Consider the following 23,278-nt stretch of genomic DNA (forward strand, 5'->3'; position numbering starts at 1 on the left):
GTTTAATGCAGATTACAAATTATTCTCAATGTCCAGGTGGCAATTAGTGATAAGGCTTCAAAATGGCAAGCCTGTGACATCAAAACCACATGGCATTGCACCCTTCAAAGTAGTAAAGCGGTTACAGAGTAGCGATGAAATTGTTCATTCTAGAATCAACTGGCCCACCAGCCTGCATTTTGTGAGACGAATGGCAATACCAAAGCATGTCCGTGTCTCCCCTAGACATCGGAATGGGTGTGCAGAATGTGCCTTTTTTTGGAAAAATAGAAGAATGCCTAGAGAGTTGCCTTTTCTTTTGGACTTTGGAGAAAAAAAACACAACAACAAAATAAGCCGGAGAAAAAAGCAAGCACAGAGCGAGCCAGACCAGCCAGAGTCGAACCTAGAATCTTCTGATCCGTAGTCAGACGCGTTATCCATTGCGCCACTGGCCCACCAAAAGTAAAGACCCCGATTGTTACAGACTTGTTGGTTTTCGATGTGACGGTGGCAAGCATTGATGTCTGCTCATTCTCACCTTGTTATCAGGAGAACAGAGGACTACCAGACCCTCCAGCCCTCCAGCCACCAGCCCAGCAGGCCCACCGAGCCCTCCAGCCCTCCCTGGTGGTCTAGTGTTAGGATCGCCGCTCTCACCGCCGCAGCCCGGGTTCGATTCCCGTCAGGAAAGCTCTTTGCCTTCCAATTGTGGACTGCGAATTCAAGCTCTGCTGACAGCTGTGAGAAAGCCAGCTCCAAGCCAAAACATTGTGGGAACATGAAAAAAACACCTCCTTCGAGCCGAAGTTGAACCAGCGACCTAAGGATGGCCAACACTCCAACCTACAGTCCTCCACTCTACCAGCTGAGCTATCGAAGGGGCTAAGGGCTAGTCAGAACCTCGACATATCAGGGTTCTGTAGCTCTACTGCTGGCCAAAAAGTCACTTCTGGTGCAGGAAGATTTGCTGGATTTTTGAGGAGGGAAGCAAAAAGGAGCCATGCATTCCCATACCGGGAGTTGAACCCGGGCCGCCTGGGTGAAAACCAGGAATCCTAACCGCTAGACCATATGGGATTTGGACACTTTAAACTGGCCATGGGCTTCTGGCGCACTTTCCATACATGTGGTCAGCGTGGGCGCAGGACCTTGTAGTGGCCTGTTGCTTTAGTTCTGTGACTGTAACAATGTGATAATAATTTGGCAAAACAAGAATTATCCAAAAGGACGGTTTTCTGAATTATATAGTGTTGTATGCATTCAGGGAATCTGTTTTTTCACTCAACCCGGGGGTTCAGTGTATTTGGGCAGATTCCTGTGATTGCAGAATTGATTCCTCAAACTGGTAATTAAGCTCTTGTCCAAGTGAAAATACTCGTGTCATCCATTTGAAAACACACACGGCAACCTTTATCTAGAGGAAAAACTGGAGTCAACCCCTGGCTGCGTACGAGAAAACCAGGAATCCTAACTGCTAGACCATATGGGAACTGGCCAGCTTTAACTGGCCACAAGCTTGTGGGCCACTTTCCATAAATGTGGCCAGTGTGGGCGCAGGGTTTTGTAGTGGCCTGTTGCTTTTGGTGTGTGACTGTAACAATGTGATAATAATTTGGCAATACAAGAATCATCCGAAGGGACGGTTTACTGAAATATATAGTGTTGCATGCATTCAAGGGACATGTTTGTTGACTCACACATGGTTCAGTTTTTTGGCCAGAATCCTGTGATTGCTGAATTTATACCTCGAACTGGTAATTAAGGTCTTGTCCAGGTGAAAATACTTGTGTCATGCATCTGAAAACACACATGGCAACCGTTATCTAGAGGAAAAACTGCCTATCGTCGGTCTGTCAAGGTACAAAACTGACATGTTGTGAGGTTAATAATGAAAGTGAGACCAATTTTTAATCCAAATGCTGATTATTCGCTCGTTCAGTTTAATGCAGATTACAAATTATTCTCAATGTCCAGGTGGCAATTAGTGATAAGGCTTCAAAATGGCAAGCCTGTGACATCAAAACCACATGGCATTGCACCCTTCAAAGTAGTAAAGCGGTTACAGAGTAGCGATGAAATTGTTCATTCTAGAATCAACTGGCCCACCAGCCTGCATTTTGTGAGACGAATGGCAATACCAAAGCATGTCCGTGTCTCCCCTAGACATCGGAATGGGTGTGCAGAATGTGCCTTTTTTTGGAAAAAATAGAAGAATGCCTAGAGAGTTGCCTTTTGTTTTGGACTTTGGAGAAAAAAAACACAACAACAAAATAAGCCGGAGAAAAACAAGCACAGAGCGAGCCAGCCAGGAGTCGAACCTAGAATCTTCTGATCCGTAGTCAGACGCGTTATCCATTGCGCCACTGGCCCACCAAAAGTAAAGACCCCCGATTGTTACAGACTTGTTGGTTTTCGATGTGACGGCGGCAAGCATTGATGTCTGCTCATTCTCACCTTGTTATCAGGAGAACAGACTACCAGCCCTCCAGCCCTCCAGCCCACCAGCCCAGCAGCCCACGAGCCCACCATCCCTCCCTGGTGGTCTAGTGGTTAGGATTCGGCGCTCTCACCGCCGCGGCCCGGGTTCGATTCCCGGTCAGGGAAAGCTCTTTTGCCTTCCAATTGTGGACTGCGAATTCATGCTCTGCTGACAGCTGTGAGAAAGCCAGCTCCAAAGCCAAAACATTGGTGGGAACATGATAAAAACACCTCCTTCGAGCCGGAGTTGAACCAGCGACCTAAGGATGGCCAACACTCCAACCTACAGTCCTCCGCTCTACCAGCTGAGCTATCGAAGGGGCTAAGGGCTAGTCAGAACCTCGACATATCAGATTTGCTGGATTTTTGAGGAGGGAAGCAAAAAGGAGCATGCATTCCCATACCGGGAGTTGAACCCGGGCCGCCTGGGTGAAAACCAGGAATCCTAACCGCTAGACCATATGGGATTTGGACACTTTAAACTGGCCATGGGCTTCTGGCGCACTTTCCATACATGTGGTCAGCGTGGGCGAAGGACCTTGTAGTGGCCTGTTGCTTTAGTTCTGTGACTGTAACAATGTGATAATAATTTGGCAAAACAAGAATTATGCAAAAGGACGGTTTTCTGAATTATATAGTGTTTTATGCATTCAGGGAATCTGTTTTTTCACTCAACCCGGGGGTTCAGTGTATTTGGGCAGATTCCTGTGATTGCAGAATTGATTCCTCAAACTGGTAATTAAGCTCTTGTCCAAGTGAAAATACTCGTGTCATCCATTTGAAAACACACACGGCAACCTTTATCTAGAGGAAAAACTGGAGTCAACCCCTGGCTGCGTACAAGAAAACCAGGAATCCTAACTGCTAGACCATATGGGAACTGGCCAGCTTTAACTGGCCACAAGCTTGTGGGCCACTTTCCATAAATGTGGCCAGTGTGGGCGCAGGGTTTTGTAGTGGCCTGTTGCTTTTGGTGTGTGACTGTAACAATGTGATAATAATTTGGCAATACAAGAATCATCCGAAGGGACGGTTTACTGAAATATATAGTGTTGCATGCATTCAAGGGACATGTTTGTTGACTCACACAAGGTTCAGTTTTTTGGCCAGAATCCTGTGATTGCTGAATTTATACCTCGAACTGGTAATTAAGGTCTTGTCCAGGTGAAAATACTTGTGTCATGCATCTGAAAACACACATGGCAACCGTTATCTAGAGGAAAAACTGCCTATCGTCGGTCTGTCAAGGTACAAAACTGACATGTTGTGAGGTTAATAATGAAAGTGAGACCAATTTTTAATATGCTGATTATTCGCTCGTTCAGTTTAATGCAGATTACAAATTATTCTCAATGTCCAGGTGGCAATTAGTGATAAGGCTTCAAAATGGCAAGCCTGTGACATCAAAACCACATGGCATTGCACCCTTCAAAGTAGTAAAGCGGTTACAGAGTAGCGATGAAATTGTTCATTCTAGAATCAACTGGCCCACCAGCCTGCATTTTGTGAGACGAATGGCAATACCAAAGCATGTCCGTGTCTCCCCTAGACATCGGAATGGGTGTGCAGAATGTGCCTTTTTTTGGAAAAAATAGAAGAATGCCTAGAGAGTTGCCTTTTGTTTTGGACTTTGGAGAAAAAAAACACAACAACAAAATAAGCCGGAGAAAAACAAGCACAGAGCGAGCCAGCCAGGAGTCGAACCTAGAATCTTCTGATCCGTAGTCAGACGCGTTATCCATTGCGCCACTGGCCCACCAAAAGTAAAGACCCCCGATTGTTACAGACTTGTTGGTTTTCGATGTGACGGCGGCAAGCATTGATGTCTGCTCATTCTCACCTTGTTATCAGGAGAACAGACTACCAGCCCTCCAGCCCTCCAGCCCACCAGCCCAGCAGCCCACGAGCCCTCCAGCCCACCATCCCTCCCTGGTGGTCTAGTGGTTAGGATTCGGCGCTCTCACCGCCGCGGCCCGGGTTCGATTCCCGGTCAGGGAAAGCTCTTTTGCCTTCCAATTGTGGACTGCGAATTCATGCTCTGCTGACAGCTGTGAGAAAGCCAGCTCCAAGCCAAAACATTGGTGGGAACATGATAAAAACACCTCCTTCGAGCCGGAGTTGAACCAGCGACCTAAGGATGGCCAACACTCCAACCTACAGTCCTCCGCTCTACCAGCTGAGCTATCGAAGGGGCTAAGGGCTAGTCAGAACCTCGACATATCAGGGTTCTGTAGCTCTACTGCTGGCCAAAAAGTCACTTCTGGTGCAGGAAGATTTGCTGGATTTTTGAGGAGGGAAGCAAAAAGGAGCATGCATTCCCATACCGGGAGTTGAACCCGGGCCGCCTGGGTGAAAACCAGGAATCCTAACCGCTAGACCATATGGGATTTGGACACTTTAAACTGGCCATGGGCTTCTGGCGCACTTTCCATACATGTGGTCAGCGTGGGCGAAGGACCTTGTAGTGGCCTGTTGCTTTAGTTCTGTGACTGTAACAATGTGATAATAATTTGGCAAAACAAGAATTATGCAAAAGGACGGTTTTCTGAATTATATAGTGTTGTATGCATTCAGGGAATCTGTTTTTTCACTCAACCCGGGGGTTCAGTGTATTTGGGCAGATTCCTGTGATTGCAGAATTGATTCCTCAAACTGGTAATTAAGCTCTTGTCCAAGTGAAAATACTCGTGTCATCCATTTGAAAACACACACGGCAACCTTTATCTAGAGGAAAAACTGGAGTCAACCCCTGGCTGCGTACAAGAAAACCAGGAATCCTAACTGCTAGACCATATGGGAACTGGCCAGCTTTAACTGGCCACAAGCTTGTGGGCCACTTTCCATAAATGTGGCCAGTGTGGGCGCAGGGTTTTGTAGTGGCCTGTTGCTTTTGGTGTGTGACTGTAACAATGTGATAATAATTTGGCAATACAAGAATCATCCGAAGGGACGGTTTACTGAAATATATAGTGTTGCATGCATTCAAGGGACATGTTTGTTGACTCACACAAGGTTCAGTTTTTTGGCCAGAATCCTGTGATTGCTGAATTTATACCTCGAACTGGTAATTAAGGTCTTGTCCAGGTGAAAATACTTGTGTCATGCATCTGAAAACACACATGGCAACCGTTATCTAGAGGAAAAACTGCCTATCGTCGGTCTGTCAAGGTACAAAACTGACATGTTGTGAGGTTAATAATGAAAGTGAGACCAATTTTTAATCCCAAATTGCTGATTATTCGCTCGTTCAGTTTAATGCAGATTACAAATTATTCTCAATGTCCAGGTGGCAATTAGTGATAAGGCTTCAAAATGGCAAGCCTGTGACATCAAAACCACATGGCATTGCACCCTTCAAAGTAGTAAAGCGGTTACAGAGTAGCGATGAAATTGTTCATTCTAGAATCAACTGGCCCACCAGCCTGCATTTTGTGAGACGAATGGCAATACCAAAGCATGTCCGTGTCTCCCCTAGACATCGGAATGGGTGTGCAGAATGTGCCTTTTTTTGGAAAAAATAGAAGAATGCCTAGAGAGTTGCCTTTTCTTTTGGACTTTGGAGAAAAAAAACACAACAACAAAATAAGCCGGAGAAAAACAAGCACAGAGCGAGCCAGCCAGGAGTCGAACCTAGAATCTTCTGATCCGTAGTCAGACGCGTTATCCATTGCGCCACTGGCCCACCAAAAGTAAAGACCCCCGATTGTTACAGACTTGTTGGTTTTCGATGTGACGGTGGCAAGCATTGATGTCTGCTCATTCTCACCTTGTTATCAGGAGAACAGACTACCAGCCCTCCAGCCCTCCAGCCCACCAGCCCAGCAGCCCACGAGCCCTCCAGCCCTCCCTGGTGGTCTAGTGGTTAGGATTCGGCCGCTCTCACCGCCGCGGCCCGGGTTCGATTCCCGGTCAGGGAAAGCTCTTTTGCCTTCCAATTGTGGACTGCGAATTCAAGCTCTGCTGACAGCTGTGAGAAAGCCAGCTCCAAGCCAAAACATTGGTGGGAACATGAAAAAAACACCTCCTTCGAGCCGGAGTTGAACCAGCGACCTAAGGATGGCCAACACTCCAACCTACAGTCCTCCGCTCTACCAGCTGAGCTATCGAAGGGGCTAAGGGCTAGTCAGAACCTCGACATATCAGGGTTCTGTAGCTCTACTGCTGGCCAAAAAGTCACTTCTGGTGCAGGAAGATTTGCTGGATTTTTGAGGAGGGAAGCAAAAAGGAGCATGCATTCCCATACCGGGAGTTGAACCCGGGCCGCCTGGGTGAAAACCAGGAATCCTAACCGCTAGACCATATGGGATTTGGACACTTTAAACTGGCCATGGGCTTCTGGCGCACTTTCCATACATGTGGTCAGCGTGGGCGCAGGACCTTGTAGTGGCCTGTTGCTTTAGTTCTGTGACTGTAACAATGTGATAATAATTTGGCAAAACAAGAATTATCCAAAAGGACGGTTTTCTGAATTATATAGTGTTGTATGCATTCAGGGAATCTGTTTTTTCACTCAACCCGGGGGTTCAGTGTATTTGGGCAGATTCCTGTGATTGCAGAATTGATTCCTCAAACTGGTAATTAAGCTCTTGTCCAAGTGAAAATACTCGTGTCATCCATTTGAAAACACACACGGCAACCTTTATCTAGAGGAAAAACTGGAGTCAACCCCTGGCTGCGTACGAGAAAACCAGGAATCCTAACTGCTAGACCATATGGGAACTGGCCAGCTTTAACTGGCCACAAGCTTGTGGGCCACTTTCCATAAATGTGGCCAGTGTGGGCGCAGGGTTTTGTAGTGGCCTGTTGCTTTTGGTGTGTGACTGTAACAATGTGATAATAATTTGGCAATACAAGAATCATCCGAAGGGACGGTTTACTGAAATATATAGTGTTGCATGCATTCAAGGGACATGTTTGTTGACTCACACATGGTTCAGTTTTTTGGCCAGAATCCTGTGATTGCTGAATTTATACCTCGAACTGGTAATTAAGGTCTTGTCCAGGTGAAAATACTTGTGTCATGCATCTGAAAACACACATGGCAACCGTTATCTAGAGGAAAAACTGCCTATCGTCGGTCTGTCAAGGTACAAAACTGACATGTTGTGAGGTTAATAATGAAAGTGAGACCAATTTTTAATCCCAAATTGCTGATTATTCGCTCGTTCAGTTTAATGCAGATTACAAATTATTCTCAATGTCCAGGTGGCAATTAGTGATAAGGCTTCAAAATGGCAAGCCTGTGACATCAAAACCACATGGCATTGCACCCTTCAAAGTAGTAAAGCGGTTACAGAGTAGCGATGAAATTGTTCATTCTAGAATCAACTGGCCCACCAGCCTGCATTTTGTGAGACGAATGGCAATACCAAAGCATGTCCGTGTCTCCCCTAGACATCGGAATGGGTGTGCAGAATGTGCCTTTTTTTGGAAAAAATAGAAGAATGCCTAGAGAGTTGCCTTTTGTTTTGGACTTTGGAGAAAAAAAACACAACAACAAAATAAGCCGGAGAAAAACAAGCACAGAGCGAGCCAGCCAGGAGTCGAACCTAGAATCTTCTGATCCGTAGTCAGACGCGTTATCCATTGCGCCACTGGCCCACCAAAAGTAAAGACCCCCGATTGTTACAGACTTGTTGGTTTTCGATGTGACGGCGGCAAGCATTGATGTCTGCTCATTCTCACCTTGTTATCAGGAGAACAGACTACCAGCCCTCCAGCCCTCCAGCCCACCAGCCCAGCAGCCCACGAGCCCTCCAGCCCACCATCCCTCCCTGGTGGTCTAGTGGTTAGGATTCGGCGCTCTCACCGCCGCGGCCCGGGTTCGATTCCCGGTCAGGGAAAGCTCTTTTGCCTTCCAATTGTGGACTGCGAATTCATGCTCTGCTGACAGCTGTGAGAAAGCCAGCTCCAAGCCAAAACATTGGTGGGAACATGATAAAAACACCTCCTTCGAGCCGGAGTTGAACCAGCGACCTAAGGATGGCCAACACTCCAACCTACAGTCCTCCGCTCTACCAGCTGAGCTATCGAAGGGGCTAAGGGCTAGTCAGAACCTCGACATATCAGATTTGCTGGATTTTTGAGGAGGGAAGCAAAAAGGAGCATGCATTCCCATACCGGGAGTTGAACCCGGGCCGCCTGGGTGAAAACCAGGAATCCTAACCGCTAGACCATATGGGATTTGGACACTTTAAACTGGCCATGGGCTTCTGGCGCACTTTCCATACATGTGGTCAGCGTGGGCGAAGGACCTTGTAGTGGCCTGTTGCTTTAGTTCTGTGACTGTAACAATGTGATAATAATTTGGCAAAACAAGAATTATGCAAAAGGACGGTTTTCTGAATTATATAGTGTTTTATGCATTCAGGGAATCTGTTTTTTCACTCAACCCGGGGGTTCAGTGTATTTGGGCAGATTCCTGTGATTGCAGAATTGATTCCTCAAACTGGTAATTAAGCTCTTGTCCAAGTGAAAATACTCGTGTCATCCATTTGAAAACACACACGGCAACCTTTATCTAGAGGAAAAACTGGAGTCAACCCCTGGCTGCGTACAAGAAAACCAGGAATCCTAACTGCTAGACCATATGGGAACTGGCCAGCTTTAACTGGCCACAAGCTTGTGGGCCACTTTCCATAAATGTGGCCAGTGTGGGCGCAGGGTTTTGTAGTGGCCTGTTGCTTTTGGTGTGTGACTGTAACAATGTGATAATAATTTGGCAATACAAGAATCATCCGAAGGGACGGTTTACTGAAATATATAGTGTTGCATGCATTCAAGGGACATGTTTGTTGACTCACACAAGGTTCAGTTTTTTGGCCAGAATCCTGTGATTGCTGAATTTATACCTCGAACTGGTAATTAAGGTCTTGTCCAGGTGAAAATACTTGTGTCATGCATCTGAAAACACACATGGCAACCGTTATCTAGAGGAAAAACTGCCTATCGTCGGTCTGTCAAGGTACAAAACTGACATGTTGTGAGGTTAATAATGAAAGTGAGACCAATTTTTAATATGCTGATTATTCGCTCGTTCAGTTTAATGCAGATTACAAATTATTCTCAATGTCCAGGTGGCAATTAGTGATAAGGCTTCAAAATGGCAAGCCTGTGACATCAAAACCACATGGCATTGCACCCTTCAAAGTAGTAAAGCGGTTACAGAGTAGCGATGAAATTGTTCATTCTAGAATCAACTGGCCCACCAGCCTGCATTTTGTGAGACGAATGGCAATACCAAAGCATGTCCGTGTCTCCCCTAGACATCGGAATGGGTGTGCAGAATGTGCCTTTTTTTGGAAAAAATAGAAGAATGCCTAGAGAGTTGCCTTTTGTTTTGGACTTTGGAGAAAAAAAACACAACAACAAAATAAGCCGGAGAAAAACAAGCACAGAGCGAGCCAGCCAGGAGTCGAACCTAGAATCTTCTGATCCGTAGTCAGACGCGTTATCCATTGCGCCACTGGCCCACCAAAAGTAAAGACCCCCGATTGTTACAGACTTGTTGGTTTTCGATGTGACGGTGGCAAGCATTGATGTCTGCTCATTCTCACCTTGTTATCAGGAGAACAGACTACCAGCCCTCCAGCCCTCCAGCCCACCAGCCCAGCAGCCCACGAGCCCTCCAGCCCACCATCCCTCCCTGGTGGTCTAGTGGTTAGGATTCGGCGCTCTCACCGCCGCGGCCCGGGTTCGATTCCCGGTCAGGGAAAGCTCTTTTGCCTTCCAATTGTGGACTGCGAATTCAAGCTCTGCTGACAGCTGTGAGAAAGCCAGCTCCAAGCCAAAACATTGGTGGGAACATGAAAAAAACACCTCCTTCGAGCCGGAGTTGAACCAGCGACCTAAGGATGGCCAACACTCCAACCTACAGTCCTCCGCTCTACCAGCTGAGCTATCGAAGGGGCTAAGGGCTAGTCAGAACCTCGACATATCAGGGTTCTGTAGCTCTACTGCTGGCCAAAAAGTCACTTCTGGTGCAGGAAGATTTGCTGGATTTTTGAGGAGGGAAGCAAAAAGGAGCATGCATTCCCATACCGGGAGTTGAACCCGGGCCGCCTGGGTGAAAACCAGGAATCCTAACCGCTAGACCATATGGGATTTGGACACTTTAAACTGGCCATGGGCTTCTGGCGCACTTTCCATACATGTGGTCAGCGTGGGCGAAGGACCTTGTAGTGGCCTGTTGCTTTAGTTCTGTGACTGTAACAATGTGATAATAATTTGGCAAAACAAGAATTATGCAAAAGGACGGTTTTCTGAATTATATAGTGTTGTATGCATTCAGGGAATCTGTTTTTTCACTCAACCCGGGGGTTCAGTGTATTTGGGCAGATTCCTGTGATTGCAGAATTGATTCCTCAAACTGGTAATTAAGCTCTTGTCCAAGTGAAAATACTCGTGTCATCCATTTGAAAACACACACGGCAACCTTTATCTAGAGGAAAAACTGGAGTCAACCCCTGGCTGCGTACAAGAAAACCAGGAATCCTAACTGCTAGACCATATGGGAACTGGCCAGCTTTAACTGGCCACAAGCTTGTGGGCCACTTTCCATAAATGTGGCCAGTGTGGGCGCAGGGTTTTGTAGTGGCCTGTTGCTTTTGGTGTGTGACTGTAACAATGTGATAATAATTTGGCAATACAAGAATCATCCGAAGGGACGGTTTACTGAAATATATAGTGTTGCATGCATTCAAGGGACATGTTTGTTGACTCACACATGGTTCAGTTTTTTGGCCAGAATCCTGTGATTGCTGAATTTATACCTCGAACTGGTAATTAAGGTCTTGTCCAGGTGAAAATACTTGTGTCATGCATCTGAAAACACACATGGCAACCGTTATCTAGAGGAAAAACTGCCTATCGTCGGTCTGTCAAGGTACAAAACTGACATGTTGTGAGGTTAATAATGAAAGTGAGACCAATTTTTAATCCAATGCTGATTATTCGCTCGTTCAGTTTAATGCAGATTACAAATTATTCTCAATGTCCAGGTGGCAATTAGTGATAAGGCTTCAAAATGGCAAGCCTGTGACATCAAAACCACATGGCATTGCACCCTTCAAAGTAGTAAAGCGGTTACAGAGTAGCGATGAAATTGTTCATTCTAGAATCAACTGGCCCACCAGCCTGCATTTTGTGAGACGAATGGCAATACCAAAGCATGTCCGTGTCTCCCCTAGACATCGGAATGGGTGTGCAGAATGTGCCTTTTTTTGGAAAAAATAGAAGAATGCCTAGAGAGTTGCCTTTTCTTTTGGACTTTGGAGAAAAAAAACACAACAACAAAATAAGCCGGAGAAAAACAAGCACAGAGCGAGCCAGCCAGGAGTCGAACCTAGAATCTTCTGATCCGTAGTCAGACGCGTTATCCATTGCGCCACTGGCCCACCAAAAGTAAAGACCCCCGATTGTTACAGACTTGTTGGTTTTCGATGTGACGGTGGCAAGCATTGATGTCTGCTCATTCTCACCTTGTTATCAGGAGAACAGACTACCAGCCCTCCAGCCCTCCAGCCCACCAGCCCAGCAGCCCACGAGCCCTCCAGCCCACCATCCCTCCCTGGTGGTCTAGTGGTTAGGATTCGGCGCTCTCACCGCCGCGGCCCGGGTTCGATTCCCGGTCAGGGAAAGCTCTTTTGCCTTCCAATTGTGGACTGCGAATTCAAGCTCTGCTGACAGCTGTGAGAAAGCCAGCTCCAAGCCAAAACATTGGTGGGAACATGAAAAAAACACCTCCTTCGAGCCGGAGTTGAACCAGCGACCTAAGGATGGCCAACACTCCAACCTACAGTCCTCCGCTCTACCAGCTGAGCTATCGAAGGGGCTAAGGGCTAGTCAGAACCTCGACATATCAGGGTTCTGTAGCTCTACTGCTGGCCAAAAAGTCACTTCTGGTGCAGGAAGATTTGCTGGATTTTTGAGGAGGGAAGCAAAAAGGAGCATGCATTCCCATACCGGGAGTTGAACCCGGGCCGCCTGGGTGAAAACCAGGAATCCTAACCGCTAGACCATATGGGATTTGGACACTTTAAACTGGCCATGGGCTTCTGGCGCACTTTCCATACATGTGGTCAGCGTGGGCGCAGGACCTTGTAGTGGCCTGTTGCTTTAGTTCTGTGACTGTAACAATGTGATAATAATTTGGCAAAACAAGAATTATCCAAAAGGACGGTTTTCTGAATTATATAGTGTTGTATGCATTCAGGGAATCTGTTTTTTCACTCAACCCGGGGGTTCAGTGTATTTGGGCAGATTCCTGTGATTGCAGAATTGATTCCTCAAACTGGTAATTAAGCTCTTGTCCAAGTGAAAATACTCGTGTCATCCATTTGAAAACACACACGGCAACCTTTATCTAGAGGAAAAACTGGAGTCAACCCCTGGCTGCGTACGAGAAAACCAGGAATCCTAACTGCTAGACCATATGGGAACTGGCCAGCTTTAACTGGCCACAAGCTTGTGGGCCACTTTCCATAAATGTGGCCAGTGTGGGCGCAGGGTTTTGTAGTGGCCTGTTGCTTTTGGTGTGTGACTGTAACAATGTGATAATAATTTGGCAATACAAGAATCATCCGAAGGGACGGTTTACTGAAATATATAGTGTTGCATGCATTCAAGGGACATGTTTGTTGACTCACACATGGTTCAGTTTTTTGGCCAGAATCCTGTGATTGCTGAATTTATACCTCGAACTGGTAATTAAGGTCTTGTCCAGGTGAAAATACTTGTGTCATGCATCTGAAAACACACATGGCAACCGTTATCTAGAGGAAAAACTGCCTATCGTCGGTCTGTCAAGGTACAAAACTGACATGTTGTGAGGTTAATAATGAAAGTGAGACCAATTTTTAATCCAATGCTGATTATTCGCTCGTTCAGTTTAATGCAGATTACAAATTATTCTCAATGTCCAGGTGGCAATTAGTGATAAGGCTTCAAAATGGCAAGCCTGTGACATCAAAACCACATGGCATTGCACCCTTCAAAGTAGTAAAGCGGTTACAGAGTAGCGATGAAATTGTTCATTCTAGAATCAACTGGCCCACCAGCCTGCATTTTGTGAGACGAATGGCAATACCAAAGCATGTCCGTGTCTCCCCTAGACATCGGAATGGGTGTGCAGAATGTGCCTTTTTTTGGAAAAAATAGAAGAATGCCTAGAGAGTTGCCTTTTCTTTTGGACTTTGGAGAAAAAAAACACAACAACAAAATAAGCCGGAGAAAAACAAGCACAGAGCGAGCCAGCCAGGAGTCGAACCTAGAATCTTCTGATCCGTAGTCAGACGCGTTATCCATTGCGCCACTGGCCCACCAAAAGTAAAGACCCCCGATTGTTACAGACTTGTTGGTTTTCGATGTGACGGTGGCAAGCATTGATGTCTGCTCATTCTCACCTTGTTATCAGGAGAACAGACTACCAGCCCTCCAGCCCACCAGCCCAGCAGCCCACGAGCCCTCCAGCCCACCATCCCTCCCTGGTGGTCTAGTGGTTAGGATTCGGCGCTCTCACCGCCGCGGCCCGGGTTCGATTCCCGGTCAGGGAAAGCTCTTTTGCCTTCCAATTGTGGACTGCGAATTCAAGCTCTGCTGACAGCTGTGAGAAAGCCAGCTCCAAGCCAAAACATTGGTGGGAACATGAAAAAAACACCTCCTTCGAGCCGGAGTTGAACCAGCGACCTAAGGATGGCCAACACTCCAACCTACAGTCCTCCGCTCTACCAGCTCCGCCAAAGCTGGGGAACAATTGTCTGTATAAGAAGGGGGGGAAGAGGGGAGAGGGAGGAAGAGAAGCGCGAGAAATTCAGGAAATCGTAGGTTCGAATCCACGCTGTCACATAAAGTTATGCGTGTATTTGTTAAAAATCGTAAATCGATTGTTTCGTGTCCAAGTTTGATTTTAAAAGTAATGTATTTGAATTTAATTATTGTTTCGTTTCTAAGATTGATTTTGACAGTAATGTTTTTGATTTAATAATTCTTTCGTTTCTAAGATTGATTTTTATTTTATTCTCATTATCATTATCATTAGTCAAAGTGCATTTATTAAGGCAATCATTTCCTGTGGCAGTAGGGACAAAATAACCTCCTTATTACGGCATTCACACTTTATTGTATCATATTACTTACTGCAAAGCTACACGTGACACTGAATTTAACTGTAAACTGAATGTCATTACATTCAATAAAACAAATAAATACAACACACCAGTCAAAGAGAAATATATTTATTAACTATATACATATTTAAAAAAATGTAGGAAAAGTACTAAATTCAATATAAAATTAAGAATTTTAAGTGCACACGCTATATAAAATAAGTACAAAAAAATATATAAATATATACATCAAAATCTACACATTTTGGTATTTTACTTTATACTGCTTCCTCTACACATAAACCTTTCTATAATAATAATAATAATAGTTTAACTTTATTTAATATGTATATATATTTCCATATGTATTATAGTGTATTCACATACATACCCACATGTTTATAATAATAATAATAATAATAATAATAATACAAGATAAAAAAAAGTGCACAGTATAACTCTTTAACATTAAATATGGCTGGAAGATAAAAAACAGAACAGATCCAACCAAGAGAACAAAATGAATGTATCACACATAAATAAATGAGTTATCTTCTCATAATCTGTAACCACTGCTCCTTCGTAATTGTTTCTTTATTAGGGCAATATATTTTGCCTTTGTACTGGCTATGGCCAGTTTCTTGAGTACGAAATTGGCCACACTTTCTGCACGAATTTGCTTTTACAGTGCGATTGTACGATCGTTTGGTTGGAGTGGCTGTGTCATTTGCAGGTGGCTCAGAGGAAATTGCTCCAGGGTTAATGGTGGAAAATGGGGCTGGGCAGGGCACCAGAAACATCTGAGACACAACAGGGGCAGTGGGTGTGTCAGGAACCAATGGGTGTGGTGCTGTCGGCCTGGGACAAATTGTCCTTAGATGGCTGGACGTGGCTGAACGCTGAGGGTGTACGGCTGATGGCCAGATTGAAGTTGCTGTGGCAGATGTACAGGTAGCTGAGGGCGCAATCTTTCTAAACTTTGTCTTTGCCTGTCCAGCTGTGTCTGGTGGCATCTGGTAGGTATGCAACTGGTGGCTATATTGTGGAGGCACAACAGGCTGTACTCGTGCTGGAGGCAAAACATCCAAAGCCACTGGACGTGCCTCTGGAAGGTCCAGCCCTTGCAACAGCAAGGAGACCTCCTGACCCTTTAAACGGTTATTGTGCCATGTCGTAAGGGTCCTCTGATTTACCTCAACTAGCTGAAGGGTTGTGTCATTCATCACCATTCCATTGCTCAGGATTAGCTGCCGAATTTTTCTGTAATCACGAAGAATGAGATCCCATCTAGACAGAGATTCTGTCCGCTGTTTCTTGGGGCTTCGGTGGATGTTACATAACCTTATGAAAATCATTTCAACAAGGCGACAGCAATTAGGCCACTGTGCTGGAGAGCCGCTAGAACCCAAAACACACCTTTTTGTGCTGTCGACACCAGGAGTGAAGACAGCTTTCTTTTTTGGGGACCTAAAACGTCCTGTAAGTAGCCTGTCTTGATGACGAGCAGCATACACCACCCTGTCTTTATCAAATTTGTCCAGGTTCTGCCACAGACCCACAATGGTCGCAACTTGTTGGTTGGTAAGTGTGAGGCTTGTCTGTGTGCGCAGCTCCACCAGACACTCTGCCAACGCATCCACCCGGTCCATTCCAGGAATGCAGTGTTCGTCAACAGCCTGGAAATATATAACTGTTGGTTAGGTATTTACATGCTGTTAAGTAAGTTTACTGCTTAATGGCAGATAACTAAATGAGTGACAATTCGTATAGAAAAGGAAATTTTACCATTGCTGAGGGCACTGGTGTATCTAAAGGATCCTGGACACTGGGTACTGGTGCAGCTGAAGGAGCCCGGACTCTGAGCAGTGGTGGAGCCTGGACACTGGGCAGTGGTGGAGCCTGGACACTGAGCAGTGATGCAGCTACACTGGGCACTGGTGCAGCTGAAGGAGCCCGGACTCTGAGCAGTGGTGGAGCCTGGACACTGGGCAGTGGTGGAGTCTGGACACTGGGCAGTGGTGCAGCTACACTGGGCACTGGTGCAGCTGAAGGAGCTCGGACTCTGAGCAGTGGTGGAGCCTGGACACTGGGCAGTGGTGGAGTCTGGACACTGGGCAGTGGTGCAGCTACACTGGGCACTGGTGCAGCTGAAGGAGCCCGGACTCTGAGCAGTGGTGGAGCCTGGACACTGGGCAGTGGTGCAGCTACACTGGGCACTGGTGCAGCTGAAGGAGCCCGGACTCTGAGCAGTGGTGGAGCCTGGACACTGGGCACTGGTGCAGCTGAAGGAGCCCGGACTCTGAACAATGGTGGAGCCTGGACACTGAGCAGTGATGCAGCTACACTGGGCACTGGTGCAGTTGAAGGAGCCCGGACTCTGAGCAGTGGTGGAGCCTGGACACTGGGCAGTGGTGGAGTCTGGACACTGGGCAGTGGTGGAGTTTGGACACTGGGCAATGGTGGAGTCTGGACACTAGGCAATGGTGGAGTCTGGACACTGGGCAGTGGTGGAGTCTGGACACTGGGCAATGGTGGAGTCTGGAAACTGTGCAGTGGTGGAGTCTGGACAATGGGCAGTGGTGGAATTTTGACACTGGGCAGTGGTGCAGCTGTAGGAGCCTGGACACTGGGAACTGGTGCAGCTGGTAGAACTGGTGGACCTGAAAGGACTAAGTCATCTGATGCCACAAGATTTGCCACTGTGGCTTCCTCTCCAAAGAAATCAATGAAACCCTCATCCTTTTCCACTTGCTCCTCCACATCTATCTCCTCCAGCAATTGAGAGGTCCTATCAGAGGTAGGGCACATGTCCTCCAGGGGCTGACTATTCTGCCTCAACAAGTACTGTACTCCAATGAGCTCCCCTGAGGAAATATTTGTAACAGGAAACATTTTTAATGGAAATTATGCAGAAAGGTTTATTTAGAAATGCAGTAAATATTTTGTTGTCCACTTCTGTATGAACAATATATATCTAATTCAGAGGGTATCATAAAAAGACAGGATTACTCTATATTCTACTATGTATTTTATTTTCTGCCCTGAAACCTAGAACACAGAATAATGTATAAATATTCTGGTAGTATAATTTTTCTCTGATATGTCAAAATTACATTATTATTGTCCAAAAGCACTTGTAATTTTACCAAAAACATGCTACATCATGAGCTGCATTTATCAAAATATTTTTACCTGTGTATACTGCAGGTGGAGTGAAGCTAGGGACCAATTTCCTGCCATACAACTTATTGTAGTTCTCATTGACAGAGTAAACCAGCTCCCCTGTGTAAGAGCGCAGAGTTGAACCTCCATCTGCAACAGCAGCTTCAGCCCGGTCCTGATTCCAGCGTAATAAACCTTCCAGGAGATAAATCTGGAAGTTCAGGCTGTTTGCGCTGTTCCCTAGAAAAAGAAATAGAAAGCCAAATATTGCTTTGAGAAAATGCAAAACATAAAATTTAATCTGCAAATATCTTGATAAACAGGAATTAGTGGCAAAATGTGGTATATTCTGACATGACAAACCTGGAATAAATCTGTTTAGGTGGCAGTGAAATGATTCCAGGGATGTGGAGCCTCTGGCACAACGATAAGTTTTTAGAACCACCCCACCCTTGCTTGTAGTTCCAGTTTCAGTATAGAGCGGCACATTTGGAGGGTCTTGGATACAGGTGATGTGCCGCCTCTGGACATTCCAGATGTGCTGCATTCTCACACTGTCAAGTAGAGGAACACCAAGAGCATCATTCCCCTTGCCACCCATGAGCTCTCTGATGAGCATATCAAGGAGGCGGAAAGTGGTTTCTTCTCCCCGTGTTCTCCTCCTGCAGTGCTGGAGCAGCTCAGCTTTAGTTAAATGATGGTCCAGTTCTGCCTCCGACAGAGTAGGCCAGCCCTGTTGGATGAGTTGCTCCCTTTTGGCCTGTCTCAGCAGAGTGAGATCCCCTGCATCCCACTCAAAAATACAGGATGACAGCCTTGCCATAAAAGTAGGGTACAACTGGTGGGCGTCAGTGGTGCACCCTACTGCCAGACGTCGCATAAAATGCCAAATGTCTAGGCGGACGATGACATCTGGCCAGCCGCTGAACCGCCTCTTCAATTTAGTCTCTCCCACTTTCTTGCAACAATCACAGTCCACATAAATGATAGTGGGAGGATCAACACCAGCACTCCGGTATCGCTCCATGAGCCCTGCAGCCATGAGGTCTAACCCAGCCCCTTCATTCGCAGTCAGGACACTCATCAGCACCTGACCTATCTCATTGCCCACTGAGGTAAGCCACTGTGCTGTGCCTTTCGCAGGCCCACTCAACTTCTTGGTGATCTGAAAGAAACAATAAGCATAGCAAATAATACAACATGCATCCAAATCAGTTACACTGAAAAAAATAAAGCTCTCTTGGTCTAACAATACATTATAGATAAGGGTACAGTCAATTAAGCAGCTTATCTGACCTTCTTAGTTGAATCCATTTTTAAGATTGATCCATACGTGGATGTTATGCTGGCCTTTATGTGATCGAGCCTGTTGAGAATGTCCTGACTATATACAGTGAGGAGCCATTTGTAGCTGGGTACTGAAGCAAGTGGTGGTGGCTCCTGGAAGTGCAGCGGATGCAGGCCACGATTATCAAAAAAGGCCACACACTCTGATGTGTACCGAAGCGCACGTTTCAACCACTCCTCACTGTGGTTCTCTCTCAGCTGGCCGATGATCCTCACTGGGCCATTCCCCATGCCCCTCTCACGCAGCAAGCGAAGAACCCGAATGTCACAGGCATACCTTGGAAAAAAGCATTCATTTAAGTATCTTATTATAAGGTATCTAATTATTGTAGGAAATATTTATCAGAAAGGGTAGCACATAAGTGAAAATGACTGCAAAATAATTACTTGCGTGTGAGGATGACCCTGAATTCAGATCGATGGGCCAGGTCCAACTGCTGCAGCACAGCTTGACTCCAGGACAGATAGCTGGTTCTACACCTGGTGCAGATCAGGGTCTCTGTCACCAGGTTGTAGTATCTGTCAATGTCTAACACCTGTCGTACCCTCCTGTGCAGTCCACCACCACACAGCTGTTGCCTGGCACAGGCAGGGTTAGTACACTGGAGCCGCACCTTCCACAGCTTATATGGCATCCAGAGCAAGAGACGCTGTGAAAAAAACCTATCAGGTGTTGGAGCTTGGTGGTACAACAGGGCTGGTGGTGGGGGGTGATACCACAACTGTAGGTTTTCACGCAGCTCCAGCTTTCCCTTTGCACCAACCCTAAAAAGTGCTTCTGACACCCACTTCTGGTCTTGCTGTGGCATTGTCTGTGGCCACAGAAGGGGGAGATCTTCTGGCTGAGATGAGACCTGCTGATATTATAAAAAACACTGGTTTAAATAAAAGCTAAGAGAGCATTAAATGATGAAGACATGTATATATTTTGAATGAGATCTTACTGGGCTCCTCACAACAGTATTCTCAGAAACAGTTGATGGCGTTGCTGTTTTTTTTGATGCGTTGTGAACTCTGAGGTGGAGGAAGGAAGAAGGAAGAGGAGGACTGGATGACGGGCTGATGAGGTTTGGGGGATGGAGGAGGATGAGGATCAGAGGGTGGACATGAAACTGTAGCTGAACTGGAGTGCTCTAACATCTGTGGAGTCAAACATTATGAATAATTTATTAAGGGGATTGCCATGTTTTTAATACATTAAAATTACATAGTGATAAAGTCATGATGACATTATAAAAGTCTTGATGTCTTTTAATATTAACCTGAGAGGTTTTCCTCTGGGTGCTCAAATTAGGTTTTGCTGCTGCCACATGTGAGCCTCCAAACCTTGACTTTTCAAACTAAAAAGATTTGTCATGGTTAGTGATAACAAAACCCTAACACTATAGTTAAAGGTTGAGATGTTTCAGTATCTGCAGTGATGCATGCAATAGTGTGGTCTGCTTACCATTGACAATGTCAGTTTAGGTCTCTTTGCAGGACATGACACATCGCTGACAGAGGGTGTGCTTTGGGCCGGGGTGCTCTGTGATGCTTCCCCTGTGACTGGTGGATGAACCTGTGACACATGCATAAAGTACAAAACAGTCTTCCTAATGTGATTTTAGATATAAAGACACATTGATGTTGCAAACACATCTATCTATTTATGCAACTTGAACCAGGCTAATTGAAGTTACCTTGTGAAAGCCACAAATACATGTCTGAGCTTCCTTCAGAAGAGTGGTCTGTCCCCTCATTTGCAGAGGGCACTTTTCTATCTGTGAACATGAATTATACCTCTGACACTGGATCTCAAAACAGCAATAAGTCATCATAATTATATCAATATAACATTGTATTTACATGTAATTACTTAACCATACACATAAATAAAAATACCACAATGTATTGTCAAAAAAGTTTGTTAGTTTGCCCATGAATCTAGCTGCATAACTTACCTTCTGATACATCTCATGCCATCTTTTTTGTCGGGGAGAAGGTCTATTCCCCTGTGTAGATGGCCAAACTCCTGTTTGGGCAAAACTCTCCAGACGCGCAAGCCATTCAGCATTACTCATGCCTTTGTGAGACTTAGCTGAAGCCATGTCGTTGCCTGAAACACTACATAACACGTTACACTAACTGCCATTGTAGCCTGTAGCATTTACCCTCCTGTTGTGTTCATTTCATGATAGCTAGTTGTGTTCCTGGTCCAGAACGACCGCCATATTATAGCAGATTATAAGTTCATTATAATACACATATTATCTTACATATAACATGTTGTGATTTATTTATTTATTATTTAATGCCATGTCAGCAGCAGGGGCTATATTCATGCCAAGAGGAAACATTTCAATTGCACAATTCAGTCATATATATAATGTCAAAACAATTATATAACATTTATATATATATATATATATATATATATATATATATATATATATATATATATATATATATATATATATATATATATATATATATATATATAAATGTTTGTATGTATGTGTGTATGTTTGTACAAATATAAAAAAATACATATAATAAGATTATAACAAGAATAAAAGTATAAGAACAATTACATAGAGTCTTAACAAGTTGTGATAGATCTTTCTATTATGGCTGTATGTCTCAATGACCTAGGCTCATACAACACGTTTATGAGTATAAATAAATAAATAAATATATAGCATTATGGATTAATTTGACTAAAACAAATACTCAGATTAAACATATTGTGGTCTTTCAACTGTGTCCATGTGATAAGGGCATGAACCTGAATGTATAAACTTATCCATTCACTTCTTTTGACTGGTCATAACATATGTACAAACATATAACATACGTGTAAAAGTTAAACAAAACATTAACATTTTCCAAATTTATTTTGTGTGTTCAAATGCCGCATTTGGAAAAAGCTGTGGAACCTTATTACAATTCAATAAAAAGCATTTTTTTTTCATTGAGAAAACTTGTTAATCGGTTAAATTCGACATATTTACAGTTACGTTAGCTCCGGTCGTAATAGTATTTACACATCAGTGACAGTTGACGTTACGTAGTATCAAGCGGTAATCATAGGCTAATTTACATGGCCAATCTTGCTATTCCTAAAGAACAAAAATCCTAAACCATTTCATTCATATCAAGATATAAATAACATACATGAGCGGAATGTAAATAATTTAACGTTACCTGAGCGGAGATTACATGCAATTGGCGAGGACGTGCGTGATTGGTGTATGAGAAATAGACCTTGCCATTTCATTGGACGCGGAAAAATAGAGATCGCAACGTGATTGATTTATAAAAGATAGAAGTCGTAACGTGATTGGTTTTTAAAAGATAGAAGTCGTAACGTGATTGGTTTTCAAAAGATAGAGGTCGTAACGTGATTGGTTTTCAAAAGATAGAGGTCATAACGTGATTGGTTTTTAAAAGATAGAAGTCGGCATACTATTGGATTAATTTTACAGACTTGTGGTTGTCAGGTACCGCCATCGAAGGGGCTAAGGGCTAGTCAGAACCTCGACATATCAGGGTTCTGTAGCTCTACTGCTGGCCAAAAAGTCACTTCTGGTGCAGGAAGATTTGCTGGATTTTTGAGGAGGGAAGCAAAAAGGAGCATGCATTCCCATACCGGGAGTTGAACCCGGGCCGCCTGGGTGAAAACCAGGAATCCTAACCGCTAGACCATATGGGATCTGGACACTTTAAACTGGCCATGGGCTTCTGGCGCACTTTCCATACATGTGGTCAGCGTGGGCGCAGGACCTTGTAGTGGCCTGTTGCTTTAGTTCTGTGACTGTAACAATGTGATAATAATTTGGCAAAACAAGAATTATCCAAAAGGACGGTTTTCTGAATTATATAGTGTTGTATGCATTCAGGGAATCTGTTTTTTCACTCAACCCGGGGGTTCAGTGTATTTGGGCAGATTCCTGTGATTGCAGAATTGATTCCTCAAACTGGTAATTAAGCTCTTGTCCAAGTGAAAATACTCGTGTCATCCATTTGAAAACACACACGGCAACCTTTATCTAGAGGAAAAACTGGAGTCAACCCCTGGCTGCGTACGAGAAACAGGAATCTAACTGCTAGACCATATGGAACTGGCCAGCTTTAACTGGCACAAGCTTGTGGCCACTTTCCATAAAATGTGGCCAGTGTGGGCGCAGGGTTTTGTAGTGGCCTGTTGCTTTTGGTGTGTGACTGTA

At 44.9% G+C, this 23,278-nt stretch overlaps 1 protein-coding gene and 28 non-coding genes across 29 annotated transcripts; 7 read left to right on the forward strand and 22 right to left on the reverse strand.

Annotated features, from left to right (window-relative positions):
* Positions 1-987: 987 nt before the first annotated feature.
* Positions 988-1,059, reverse strand: trnae-uuc (transfer RNA glutamic acid (anticodon UUC)). Its single transcript has one exon. It is a non-coding gene; the product is annotated as a tRNA-Glu (tRNA).
* A 1,220-nt stretch (positions 1,060-2,279) lies between these two features.
* Positions 2,280-2,352, reverse strand: trnar-acg (transfer RNA arginine (anticodon ACG)). The gene has a single exon. It is a non-coding gene; the product is annotated as a tRNA-Arg (tRNA).
* Positions 2,353-2,514: 162 nt separating this feature from the next.
* Positions 2,515-2,586, forward strand: trnae-cuc (transfer RNA glutamic acid (anticodon CUC)). The gene has a single exon. It is a non-coding gene; the product is annotated as a tRNA-Glu (tRNA).
* A 106-nt stretch (positions 2,587-2,692) lies between these two features.
* On the reverse strand, positions 2,693-2,780 carry trnay-gua (transfer RNA tyrosine (anticodon GUA)). Its single transcript is given in 2 exon segments — positions 2,693-2,728; positions 2,744-2,780. It is a non-coding gene; the product is annotated as a tRNA-Tyr (tRNA).
* A 75-nt stretch (positions 2,781-2,855) lies between these two features.
* On the reverse strand, positions 2,856-2,927 carry trnae-uuc (transfer RNA glutamic acid (anticodon UUC)). Its single transcript has one exon. It is a non-coding gene; the product is annotated as a tRNA-Glu (tRNA).
* Positions 2,928-4,143: 1,216 nt separating this feature from the next.
* Positions 4,144-4,216, reverse strand: trnar-acg (transfer RNA arginine (anticodon ACG)). Its single transcript has one exon. It is a non-coding gene; the product is annotated as a tRNA-Arg (tRNA).
* Positions 4,217-4,386: 170 nt separating this feature from the next.
* On the forward strand, positions 4,387-4,458 carry trnae-cuc (transfer RNA glutamic acid (anticodon CUC)). The gene has a single exon. It is a non-coding gene; the product is annotated as a tRNA-Glu (tRNA).
* A 105-nt stretch (positions 4,459-4,563) lies between these two features.
* trnay-gua (transfer RNA tyrosine (anticodon GUA)) lies at positions 4,564-4,651 on the reverse strand. Its single transcript is given in 2 exon segments — positions 4,564-4,599; positions 4,615-4,651. It is a non-coding gene; the product is annotated as a tRNA-Tyr (tRNA).
* A 124-nt stretch (positions 4,652-4,775) lies between these two features.
* trnae-uuc (transfer RNA glutamic acid (anticodon UUC)) lies at positions 4,776-4,847 on the reverse strand. Its single transcript has one exon. It is a non-coding gene; the product is annotated as a tRNA-Glu (tRNA).
* Positions 4,848-6,069: 1,222 nt separating this feature from the next.
* trnar-acg (transfer RNA arginine (anticodon ACG)) lies at positions 6,070-6,142 on the reverse strand. The gene has a single exon. It is a non-coding gene; the product is annotated as a tRNA-Arg (tRNA).
* Positions 6,143-6,304: 162 nt separating this feature from the next.
* Positions 6,305-6,377, forward strand: trnae-cuc (transfer RNA glutamic acid (anticodon CUC)). The gene has a single exon. It is a non-coding gene; the product is annotated as a tRNA-Glu (tRNA).
* Positions 6,378-6,482: 105 nt separating this feature from the next.
* trnay-gua (transfer RNA tyrosine (anticodon GUA)) lies at positions 6,483-6,570 on the reverse strand. The gene is given in 2 exon segments: positions 6,483-6,518; positions 6,534-6,570. It is a non-coding gene; the product is annotated as a tRNA-Tyr (tRNA).
* A 124-nt stretch (positions 6,571-6,694) lies between these two features.
* Positions 6,695-6,766, reverse strand: trnae-uuc (transfer RNA glutamic acid (anticodon UUC)). The gene has a single exon. It is a non-coding gene; the product is annotated as a tRNA-Glu (tRNA).
* A 1,222-nt stretch (positions 6,767-7,988) lies between these two features.
* trnar-acg (transfer RNA arginine (anticodon ACG)) lies at positions 7,989-8,061 on the reverse strand. Its single transcript has one exon. It is a non-coding gene; the product is annotated as a tRNA-Arg (tRNA).
* A 170-nt stretch (positions 8,062-8,231) lies between these two features.
* On the forward strand, positions 8,232-8,303 carry trnae-cuc (transfer RNA glutamic acid (anticodon CUC)). The gene has a single exon. It is a non-coding gene; the product is annotated as a tRNA-Glu (tRNA).
* A 105-nt stretch (positions 8,304-8,408) lies between these two features.
* Positions 8,409-8,496, reverse strand: trnay-gua (transfer RNA tyrosine (anticodon GUA)). The gene is given in 2 exon segments: positions 8,409-8,444; positions 8,460-8,496. It is a non-coding gene; the product is annotated as a tRNA-Tyr (tRNA).
* Positions 8,497-8,571: 75 nt separating this feature from the next.
* Positions 8,572-8,643, reverse strand: trnae-uuc (transfer RNA glutamic acid (anticodon UUC)). Its single transcript has one exon. It is a non-coding gene; the product is annotated as a tRNA-Glu (tRNA).
* A 1,216-nt stretch (positions 8,644-9,859) lies between these two features.
* On the reverse strand, positions 9,860-9,932 carry trnar-acg (transfer RNA arginine (anticodon ACG)). The gene has a single exon. It is a non-coding gene; the product is annotated as a tRNA-Arg (tRNA).
* Positions 9,933-10,102: 170 nt separating this feature from the next.
* Positions 10,103-10,174, forward strand: trnae-cuc (transfer RNA glutamic acid (anticodon CUC)). Its single transcript has one exon. It is a non-coding gene; the product is annotated as a tRNA-Glu (tRNA).
* Positions 10,175-10,279: 105 nt separating this feature from the next.
* Positions 10,280-10,367, reverse strand: trnay-gua (transfer RNA tyrosine (anticodon GUA)). Its single transcript is given in 2 exon segments — positions 10,280-10,315; positions 10,331-10,367. It is a non-coding gene; the product is annotated as a tRNA-Tyr (tRNA).
* A 124-nt stretch (positions 10,368-10,491) lies between these two features.
* Positions 10,492-10,563, reverse strand: trnae-uuc (transfer RNA glutamic acid (anticodon UUC)). Its single transcript has one exon. It is a non-coding gene; the product is annotated as a tRNA-Glu (tRNA).
* Positions 10,564-11,782: 1,219 nt separating this feature from the next.
* trnar-acg (transfer RNA arginine (anticodon ACG)) lies at positions 11,783-11,855 on the reverse strand. Its single transcript has one exon. It is a non-coding gene; the product is annotated as a tRNA-Arg (tRNA).
* A 170-nt stretch (positions 11,856-12,025) lies between these two features.
* Positions 12,026-12,097, forward strand: trnae-cuc (transfer RNA glutamic acid (anticodon CUC)). Its single transcript has one exon. It is a non-coding gene; the product is annotated as a tRNA-Glu (tRNA).
* Positions 12,098-12,202: 105 nt separating this feature from the next.
* Positions 12,203-12,290, reverse strand: trnay-gua (transfer RNA tyrosine (anticodon GUA)). Its single transcript is given in 2 exon segments — positions 12,203-12,238; positions 12,254-12,290. It is a non-coding gene; the product is annotated as a tRNA-Tyr (tRNA).
* Positions 12,291-12,414: 124 nt separating this feature from the next.
* trnae-uuc (transfer RNA glutamic acid (anticodon UUC)) lies at positions 12,415-12,486 on the reverse strand. The gene has a single exon. It is a non-coding gene; the product is annotated as a tRNA-Glu (tRNA).
* A 1,219-nt stretch (positions 12,487-13,705) lies between these two features.
* Positions 13,706-13,778, reverse strand: trnar-acg (transfer RNA arginine (anticodon ACG)). Its single transcript has one exon. It is a non-coding gene; the product is annotated as a tRNA-Arg (tRNA).
* A 162-nt stretch (positions 13,779-13,940) lies between these two features.
* trnae-cuc (transfer RNA glutamic acid (anticodon CUC)) lies at positions 13,941-14,012 on the forward strand. Its single transcript has one exon. It is a non-coding gene; the product is annotated as a tRNA-Glu (tRNA).
* Positions 14,013-14,728: 716 nt separating this feature from the next.
* Positions 14,729-21,387, reverse strand: LOC113081601 (uncharacterized). Its single transcript, XM_026253644.1, has 12 exons — positions 21,014-21,387; positions 20,753-20,833; positions 20,521-20,631; positions 20,336-20,413; positions 20,018-20,213; positions 19,461-19,930; positions 19,023-19,350; positions 18,090-18,891; positions 17,757-17,966; positions 17,087-17,428; positions 16,350-16,507; positions 14,729-16,240 (listed from the first exon to the last, which is right to left on the reverse strand). The coding sequence occupies exons 6-12, from the start codon at positions 19,880-19,882 to the stop codon at positions 15,113-15,115; spliced, it is 3,390 nt and encodes a 1,129-aa protein (XP_026109429.1). The 5' UTR covers positions 19,883-19,930; positions 20,018-20,213; positions 20,336-20,413; positions 20,521-20,631; positions 20,753-20,833; positions 21,014-21,387; the 3' UTR covers positions 14,729-15,112.
* A 1,305-nt stretch (positions 21,388-22,692) lies between these two features.
* On the reverse strand, positions 22,693-22,764 carry trnae-uuc (transfer RNA glutamic acid (anticodon UUC)). The gene has a single exon. It is a non-coding gene; the product is annotated as a tRNA-Glu (tRNA).
* Positions 22,765-23,278: the final 514 nt, after the last annotated feature.

Source organism: Carassius auratus, unplaced genomic scaffold, assembly GCF_003368295.1.
Source record: "Carassius auratus strain Wakin unplaced genomic scaffold, ASM336829v1 scaf_tig00034629, whole genome shotgun sequence".
Taxonomy (NCBI): Eukaryota; Metazoa; Chordata; class Actinopteri; order Cypriniformes; family Cyprinidae; genus Carassius; species Carassius auratus.